At 28.2% G+C, this 10,637-nt stretch overlaps 1 protein-coding gene across 1 annotated transcript; it reads left to right on the top strand.

Moving 5' to 3' along the window:
• The first annotated feature begins 2,293 nt into the window (after positions 1–2,293).
• LOC133783971 (WAT1-related protein At1g25270-like) lies at positions 2,294–9,919 on the top strand. Its single transcript, XM_062223538.1, has 7 exons — positions 2,294–2,537; positions 2,964–3,026; positions 4,865–4,981; positions 6,879–7,140; positions 8,217–8,375; positions 8,806–8,957; positions 9,473–9,919. The coding sequence occupies exons 1-7, from the start codon at positions 2,332–2,334 to the stop codon at positions 9,696–9,698; spliced, it is 1,185 nt and encodes a 394-aa protein (XP_062079522.1). The 5' UTR covers positions 2,294–2,331; the 3' UTR covers positions 9,699–9,919.
• The last annotated feature ends 718 nt before the right edge of the window (positions 9,920–10,637 follow it).

Below are 10,637 nucleotides of genomic sequence, written 5' to 3'. Positions count from 1 at the left end.
TGGTAGTAAGTAAAAGAAAGATTTATACAAAGTGCTGATTTCAACATTTAAAAATAAAGATAATATATCATATATATATTTTTGAAATATATAGTCACTATACAAAATATAACTATTAAAAACTCTACATATGTATATACATATCTGTTTGGATAATTCAAGTTTTATTATCTTTTGTTTTGAATGGTACTAACTATATATTTGTATTAGAAACAATAAGAAGTAAATGTTAGACATATTTTCGTTAAGTACAAATTCAACTTGGAATAATTTCTTACTATACATCAATATATATTTATATATGCTTCCAATACAATATATATATATATATACTATATAACTACACTTGTGAAGAGTGGTACCTGTGGCTGGCACAGCCGTGTGTGGCCAAATGATGGAAATGACCAAAGAGAGAGAGACTGGTTCGACGGGGTTCTAGACCAAAAGAAAAAAAATTGGTTACATATAACACAGAAAATTAAAGAAAAAAAAACAAAATTAAATAACTACAATATAAATTGGATACTTACACTTCCTACTTCTCTGTGTACCAAAGGGAATGATCGGAGAAGAAGAAAGGAGAACAGACGCGAAGAGGTGGTGCCAATTTGATTTGTATTCATAAGCATTAGCGGCGGGACCCGCCGCTATTATTTTATCCCGCCGCCATTAATATTATTAGCGGCAGAGCCCGCCTCTAATAAAAGGTGATTATCCGCCGCTGATACTATTAGCGGCGGATAGTCCGCCTCTAATATAGGTGATTATCCGCCGCTAATAAATTTTAAAAACTGTTCCCGGTTATTTATTTTGGATTATTAGTGGCGGATGGTCCGCCGCTAATAGTGGTGCAATCCGCCGCTAATATATTTTTTAATATTTTTTAAAATGCTCCCTTATTATTAGCAGCGGCCCTCCAAGTCCGCTGCTAATATTCTGAACATTACAGGCGGACTTAGTCCGCCGCTAATAATTACGCCGCTAATAGGCTTTATTCTTGTAGTGTGTATGGACTTGGAGGATCATCGTTACCTCCACAGTATCCATGGGCGATGCCTCCGCACACACCACAGGCACCATAGCCACTGCACGCACTAGAAGAATGGAACAATACGGAGGACGCCGATGGTTGAGATGTTTTATATATTATTGTATTAATAAAAAACTTTTAATTAATATATTATTGTATGAATATTTAATTTGGATAATATTGTATTAGTTGTGTTATGCATATTTAATTTTGATATTATAAATTAAAAAATATTATTTTAATAATTTTTTTAATTATATAAAAGTATTAGGAGCGACAAATGTCACCGCTAATATTATATTATTAAGGGCGAAATATGATCTAAGATCACGATTATTAGAGGTGACATTCAATTTATTAGAGACGAAACTGTCGCCGCTAATACTCAATATTAGCAACGATTTTTTTGTCGCAGCTAATAATCGACATTAGTATCGAAATATTAGCGACGACATGTTAGCGGCAACATGTCGCTGCTAATGACTCTTAGCTGCGACTTTGGGTATTATTACGGGCGACGGAGACCTTTTTTGTTGTAGTGCCAAGACCAATATATTTGTTTACATTTGTATAAGTGTGTGTGGTGCAAAAAGAAGGAAATTATTTTACTAAGTTTGTTGAAAAACACACTAGCTAGTTTTCAATGCAAAGAAAATCTATTATTTTTTGGTTTAAAGAGTGATAAATATTAAAATATTTTATTCTTTAATTCTTAATTTTTGTACTCGGTTATTAATCGAGTTGTGAAAGAAGTATTTTTTGTAGTGGTGAAATGGAAGTTAGTGCGACTTTTTTATATGAACAAAATATATAATAAATAATCGTTACATTGGTTGCTGATTATAATAATTACTATATATGGTGGACAATGGCTCCTTTATTTTTAATGCCTAGTTTCTTATTATATAGTGAGCGGCATGTTAGCTTTTCGAAAACCGGAATTTAATTTAAATCACCGGTAAAAATATTTTGTTTGTCACATCAGTGCAATGTTTTTAATCATGCGTATACAAGCACCTGTCAAAATAGACAAACCTTTTTTTAATTTCATATTTACAAGATTGAATATCATTAGTCAGAAATTTGTGATACTATAAACTAAACAGGGTAACAGTTAAGTTCCAATAAGTGAAGTTTGTTGCCCAATAAATAGGCCACTTGGCCACATATCTTTGTCGCTCATTCTCTCATTATTCTCTCATCTTTGAGTAGAGAATAGTAGTAGTATTAGTGTGTGTGTATATATATATATATATATATATAGAGAGAGAGAGAGAGAGAGAGAGAGCTTTATAGCAGAGATGGGTGGAGAGAGGAGCAAGGTACTGGAGGGTTTGTATGAGTTGAAGCCAGCTCTAATGATGGTGGTTGTTCAAATTGTTTTTGCCGGAGTCAATGTGTTCTACAAATTGGCTGCCAACGATGGCATGAACTTGAAAATCATTATAGCTTATCGCTTCGTTTTCTCCACTGCTTTTATTCTACCCCTTGCCTTCTTCATTGAAAGGTATACACTTTTTTAATCAATCAATTATAATCTTTCTTTATTTTTCTATTTTTTCTTGTCTTGTGTAGTTAATTAATCATTTTTACTTTTGTTCAATTCATTCATGAACGTCAAAAAGTTGGACGTAAAAAAATAATCGGTTCACTTCGATGCTTATTTGGTTTATATATTGGTGTTTGAACAATTTTGGTATTGACGGAATGATCATAAAGATATGATGGATTTGAGTTATAACTTCGTTCAATGTAGGGAGTTCTAAGAGGGAACTTTATAGGAAGACATAATTAGAATAAATGATTATTATGTTACAAAAGTACTTTCCAGAAGCTAATTATATGAATAGATTGTAGATATAATGCATATGTACGTACATATACAAATATGTATGATATCTTATCATGATAAAATGGCCAATTAATTTTACAGGAGAATTAGGCCAAAGCTGACTTGGATGATTCTTTTTCAGGCCTTTTTATGTGGGTTATTTGGGTACGTACATTCCACTCATATATATATATATATATATATATATATATATTTTATATATTCTTTGTGAAGTAACAGCAATTTATATTCCACATAATTTACTTGACATTGACACACAATGTGGAAGATACTATTTTGTAATTAAAAAATAAAATGTTTAACATAATTGGTAATTTTGTGAAAATAATATATTTTCAAAGTCAGAATTATTATTATTTATTGTTTGATTGTAGCGTTGTAAATTTTCAATCGTAGCTATTAAACTTGATGTATTATATGCTTACTTACTATGGAGAAGTGAATATAGAAAAATAATTGGATATATATAAAGAAATATAATTTGATATACATGAAAATTCAAAGTAATATCACATGCAAAACTAAGAAAATGTCCCATCATTAGAAATTAATTTCATAATAATTTTTTTGTCAAGAAATGTATCAATATAATTAATTGTGATTAATTAATGTGGCAATGATCCTATATAATATATTTTTAGATATACATTATTAATAATATGTATACTCAAAAAATTTACACAAACATTACACACTTATATGATAATAATTTTTTAAATAATTAGTCTCAGTTTTATTAATAAATATAAACGTTATTGTTTAATATTTAGTGCATATCATTACTCTTAAAATAATATAAGGTAACGAGGTTTAGAGAGATAGAATGGACAATTTGTTATATTAGAAAATTAGATAATGTAGTATAATGACTAATAAACCACTTAGTTAACTGTTCATGTCTCCATGACAGTGAGTGTTGAAAGATGTACGGGGTATGAAGCATATAATGGATATCTCTATTTTCACGAGTAGAAACAGTATTATAAAAAATGTCACCCCTATTTTCAACTTGTTGAATATATTATATATTATTATTAAGATTCATGTATGTATATATCGAAAATATTGAAAGAAGAGCTAGATTATAAAATAGAATGAAAAAAATATAAAAGAGAATTTTTTTTTTTTATATAATGAGTTTGTAGACAAGGAAAATTTTTTGTTTTAATATTTTTTTATTTTTTTTAATGTTAACTGAATATTTTTATATTTAATAGTAATTTATAAATACTTGAACTTAAATAAAATAAAATAAATAATTAAAAAAATTAAAATATAATATTTTGAGATATTTTACCATAATAATTATTTAAAAATAATAAATAATTAAAAAATTAAAATAAGATATTTTAAGGATATTTTACAATAATAATTATTTTAAAATAATAAATAATTAAACAAATTAAAATATGATATTTTTGAGATATTTTACAATGACAATTATTTAAAAATAATAAAATTATAAACTTAAACTCACTTATTAGAATAATCATATTGAACATATAATATAATTTACTGTGAATTAGTAATAAATTACTTTTTTTTTTAAATTAGTAAGAAACTTAAAATTAAAATTCATGTATAATATTTAATATTACATTAAACATATAATATATAATCTCTTGTTGTCACTCCCAAATTCAAAAACTAAAACAAATATAAATTTAAATAAAAATAAATTAATTATTTAAATAAAATAAAATATTTATTTGAAATTTATATAACATTAATATAAATTTAATAAAAATAATTAATAATATTTATAAATAAAACTAAGGAAATATGTATATTGAATATTGTTTATATCTAGTATATATATTAACATTTGCGGAGAAAATAATTCGTTGCGTAGGGTGCACAAGTCTTGTTGTCGGAAGTTTAATGCGAAATTATATTAAAAAAATGAATAAATAAGAAAAATATATGATGAAAAAATAAAATGAAATGAATATTATCATATACTTATTATTATATTATTACAGGGGATCACTGGCACAAAATCTATATATTGCAAGTTTAGATGTAACATCAGTAACATTTGCGTCCGCCATGAACAACCTCATTCCTGTTATAACATTCATCTTAGCAGTCTCCTTCAGGTATATATACAAATATACATATAATGTCATAATATATTTAAATATGGCTAATTAAAATTTATTTGATTTTATAATTTTATTATAGTTATCTACTTCTTCATAGTCGAAAAATATATATTAATCTTTAAACTGAGGCACAAACATGAGCACAGATCTAGATCACTTGTAGTGGTCATTGAATAATTAAGGAAATTTACAATATATAATGACTGATTTACAAACATACATAAACTAACTGTAACTAACATCGTTATTACTCTTACGTTCACTATGATGGCTTTTGTGAAAGAAAATATTTATGTAAATATAAAAAACATCATATTTTAAAGAGAAATTTACAAAAGAAGATGAATTTTTATATTTATAGACAAAATAGAAATGTTACAAAATATGATGAATTTTAAAAAAAAAATTCAAATATGGGAATCTCATAAAATATAAAAATTAAATTATTATATATTTACACAAAATTCTCACACACTTTCTCATCCTCTCATTTCTCTCTCACATTTATCTTTTTTTATTTTCTCTTTTCTCCATCTCTCCTTCCCCACTTGATTCTTTCTTCTTAGCCATTCGCCGAAGACACCACCTCTACCATCCGTCGGCGATGCAGCCCTTCTCCCCCTGACGATCCACCACCCTTTGGTTCTTCTTCTTCTTCTTCTTCTTCTTCTTCTTCTTCTTCTTCTTCTTCTTCTTCTTCTTCTTCTGTTGCTAGTGGTAGTGGTAGTGGTTTTAATGTTATTCTTTTAGTTGTTCTTGTTGCTTTTCTTCTTTTTCACATTTGATTTTGCACTTTAGATATGATTTTTATTTTCTTCCTGCTCTAACTGTAACCGATTACTATCACGATTTGTTTAGGTTTTTTGTTCAATTCTGATTGTTTTTTTCTAACCTGTTTAAGTAATTAAGTACTATGACGACTGATTCTTTTTTTTCATATTTGATTTTTTTTTTTCAGATTTAGCTGTAACTAGTTACAATAATGATCAATTTTTTTTTTTTTTTATATAGATCTGATTTTCTTTCTAAGTCTAGATAAGTAACCAGTTACTATCATAACTGTTTTTTTTTTTTTCAAATCTGGTTATTTTTTACAAACCTAGCTATAACTAGTTACGATTATGATCATTTTAGATATTTTGTTTGGAACCTATTTGTTTTCAGATCTGGCTAAGTAACTGGTTACCAGCGCAACTAATTTTTTTTCATATTTTTTTTTTCAAATCTAATTGTAACCAGTTACATTCACGATCAATTTAGTTTATTTTTTTCATATCAGTTTTTTTTCTCCAAATCTCACTAAGTAGCCAGTTACAATTCAGGTGGTATTTTGATAATAGTACATTACTAAAAAATCAAAATTGTTCTGATAGTGGTAACCGGTTACAGCGGAGAAAATATTGATAGAAGATAAAAAAAAAATGAAAGAAGAAAACAAAACGTTTTTCAATGTCTAAACAAAAAAAATAAATTAAAAATAATACATACAATTACTGAAATACTCTCACGAAAATTCAAAATTAGCCAAAATAATCTTATATAATTAAATATGGTAAGACTAATAAATTATTACACAAATGTTGGAAAACAAATCCTATAAAAAAGTAAGAAAACATAAAATGCCATATAAAATTCACACACAAAAAAAAATATCATATTTATCAAAGTTTAGAAAATTTTCTAATATTTTATGTAAATTCCTCTATTTTAAAAGCACAAATTGAAAAATACCATTGTGTTTATACATTATATTTTAAGTCCACCGTTATATATATATATATATATATATCTATAAATATATATATAGTATATATACAAATATATATATTTATATACATATATTTCTGCAATAAAAGTGTTGTTTTGAAAATTGAACAAGTCTATATTTCAGGTTAGAGAAGCTGAACTTGGGAAGCTCATCAGGGAAGGCTAAGGTATTGGGAACACTACTTGGAATAGGCGGAGCAATGCTTCTAACCTTTTACAAAGGAATCCAAGTCAATATTTGGTCAACGCACGTTGATCTTTTGAAGCACGGTCAGCATCAACAGAGCCACGTGGCATCACCAAAGGATGACTTTGGTAATCCTGTCTTGGGGTGCTTATTGTCTGTGGGCAGTTGCACCAGTTACTCTTTATGGCTCATCGTTCAGGTGATTCTTTCTATCTATGTATGTTATTGGGGAATTCTCCAGTCCACCCCAATAATGGCACACCAGTGCATTTTTTTGGTGTTTTTAGCTTGAGAAATATTTTCGGCAATTTTTTTTTTTTATGATCATGTACATTGTAGTTATTTAGAATATTTTACAAATTTTCAGAAAATTTCGAATAATTTACAATGCCGAAAACTAGGTTTAAAACAAGTTGTTGCACGCGTGACTAATTTTTTTTTGTGCGTGGAATGTAACATGTTTGAACCTTATTTTCTACATTGTAAATTATTCAGAATTTTCTGAAAATTTATAAATGCTCTAAATAACTACAATATACACAATCATAAAAAAGAAATTCGCTGAAAATATTTCCCGAGTAAAAAACACTATAGGGTGCAACAGTGTGTCCCTTTTAAGGAGTGCCCCGTGTTATTTAGGGCTAGCAATTCTAAAAGTTTCTGTAAGAACTCCACATATCATTTTTAACAAATAATTATAAAGTTTTAATTATTAAAAAAAAAGAGATAGAGAGTTGGCAACATTTTCACTGTCAAGCTATTTAGTGGGTAACTTTCTTGGGTTAGGTCCCTTGGGGACTCTGATGGTGAATTGCAACTTCTCAAGTTCCTAAAGGGGTAAATGTTCTTATAGGCCATTCTTTGAATTTAGAAAGAATATATATATATTAGGGTAAATAATAATAATAATTAAAAAGAACAATATACCATGACAAAGAGAAGTTTTCCTAGTAAGATTGGATTGGGAAAATGCAAAGAAAAAATTATACTTTACATATGCATTCAAAGTTTTTACTCGTAAATTTTTCAATAAAAAAATAATCGAAAGTACTTATATTCGAGTTATTTAGTATTATTCATTATTTCAAGCTAATATCAAATTTTTTATTTTCTATTTGAGAAGGATGTACATATGTGTCTACAAGAACAGAGCTGACAGCATGGACATGGAAAATATGTAAAATATATTTCACGATGCATGATATATATACAATTATAAATAGATAATACTCATTTTTCTTAGTATTAATTGTGGTGTTTTGTTTTCATTGACAGGCTAAAATGACCAAGATTTATCCTTGTTATTATTCAAGCACAGCTCTTATGTCATTAATGGGATTAATTCAAACAGCAGTTTATGCTTTATGGACAGAGAGGGATTTGAACCAATGGAAGTTAGGTTGGAATATTAGGCTTCTCAGTGTGGCATACACGGTATAACATATATATTTATAATTTTAATTATTTTTTTTAGAATTGATCGCAATATACTTACAAATATATAAGTTTCTATATAAAAATATCGATCTTAACAAAATAACCATCCATGCCTGATGCACCAAACACTTTCAAGAAAGAAGTTTAAAGAAATTGTGTAACCTAGTGATTTTCATTTCTTTTCCTTTTTGAGAGGAAAAAAATACAATATTTAAACTCTGGATCATTATTAATATTATACATGTACACATTCATGTTACATCTAATTGCTTGATGTTTTCCTTGAACTAGCTAGCCTCCATATTGTGTAAAAATAGTTTATTTAATTGCTGGGTTGAAGTAATTATTAAAATGTAGTCGATTTTGGTTGAGTTCATCAGAATATTTGAGTATTCATATATATACTAAATGTGGGTGTTATAAATAGGGTGTTACAGCTTCAGGATTAGGGGTGATACTGATTGCGTGGTGTGTGCACATGAGAGGTCCAGTGTTCGTCTCTGTTTTCAATCCTCTCATGCTTGTTTTAGTAGCTATTGCTGGCTCCCTTATTCTCGACGAGAAGTTACACCTAGGCAGGTATTATATCTACTCTTCAAAACTTCATATGCTCAAACTCAAACTAATCTTGACCCTTTATATATGAGTGCGAATCCCTCCCATGTACGTGATTACAAAACTTCTCTCTCATTGAGGGACCCACTTAGATAGAAAGAAAAAAGAAAAAGGAAAAAGAATCAACCCCAACTCATAATAAATTAAGAAAGTTCTCGCTACTTAAAAAAATTACCTAATTAATTATAAAACTCAATCATACTTGATTCGGTTAGTCTATTATTTGGTGGAATCTTATACTCTGATCTGTTGTGTTTTAGTAAACAATACAAAATAAAAAATGCACCCCCTTTTTACTATTTGGTAAAACAGAAGAGTATACCTAGACTAAAATACATGCCAAGGAGCAATAATTGTTAGAAATATTGCTACACTATTTGAGTGCTTTCTAATTATAAATTATAAGTATTATTCACAATAATATATATAACATATATTTCATCATGATTTGTTATTAACATGTAAGAGAAACATGAAAGTGTATTAGGGGCAGTGTTGATAGTGTTTGGATTATATCTGGTGCTGTGGGGAAAAGGAAAAGAGATGAAGAAGAAACTTCAGCTAGCACCAACGTCACGTAGCTTTGATGATCCACCCGAATCAATCGGCATTGTTGTGCTTGCCCCTACTAATCCCAACAAAATAATCAACACCAACCAAGGAAGCACAACTACAGAGGCGCCTAATGCTTTGTCGTGCCAATAATAGCTCATCTGTAAAGGAGCATCATCAAGCCAATGATTTGGGAAGAACAGAAAGAAAATAAAATCATCTTAAATTTGTAAAATCTTAAATTGGTTTTCTCTATAAACAATGCATTTTACACTCAAAACTTTCTGTCTTGACCAATTAAAATAATCCTGTAAACTTACGAGACGCTTCTTTCTCAAAGTTAACACGACCTTCTTTGAGCTGGGTTAGCCCTATATCTATTCTTCTCTTTCTCAAATAGATATCTAAAGGATCTCTCGTTCATAGTCGCGACAATCTGATTTTCCAGATTCTTTTGTTCATGTCTTGATTTTCAAAATCAATATATTTGTTTATGGATATTTTTACATGAAAAAGCAGTATAAATACATGTTTTCAATTCATTACACTTGTAAACCTAAACTTTTGTTTTGCAAAAATAGCCGATGTTAAGTTTTTGGTGCAACTGACACGACATGTGCATATGAGTGGTCCACGTTATACATATTTTTAAAATTATTAATTGAAGTTAAAATAATAAAAAATTAATTAAAAATATATATTAATAATAACATTTAATTTAAAAACAATTAATTAAATTTAAACCTTAAAATATCTTTTACAATAATATTTAAACCCCAAAATTAAACTAAACCAAAATCTAAATTATAAAATCCAATCACACTTTTTTTCTTTTACTTCTTCCTCCCGTGGCCTTCGACAGTTCTACCAGATGCAACCCCAACTAACTCCCATGAACAACAAACTCAGATTCAACAAACCCACATTTAATAAAACCAAAAAAACACAAACATTCCCAATTTAACAGTCGAAAATCATTAAATTATTACATTTTTCTCTTCTTTTTTTTCTAAATCTCTCCATGTTTTTCTTCTCAACTTCCATAGCCACAAAAAACTCATCACCTTCAAGCATCCAACCCAAATTCAAAAC

Source organism: Humulus lupulus, chromosome 6 (genome assembly GCF_963169125.1).
Source record: "Humulus lupulus chromosome 6, drHumLupu1.1, whole genome shotgun sequence".
Lineage (NCBI taxonomy): Eukaryota > Viridiplantae > Streptophyta > Magnoliopsida > Rosales > Cannabaceae > Humulus > Humulus lupulus.
This window is presented reverse-complemented; position numbering and strand designations above follow the sequence as displayed.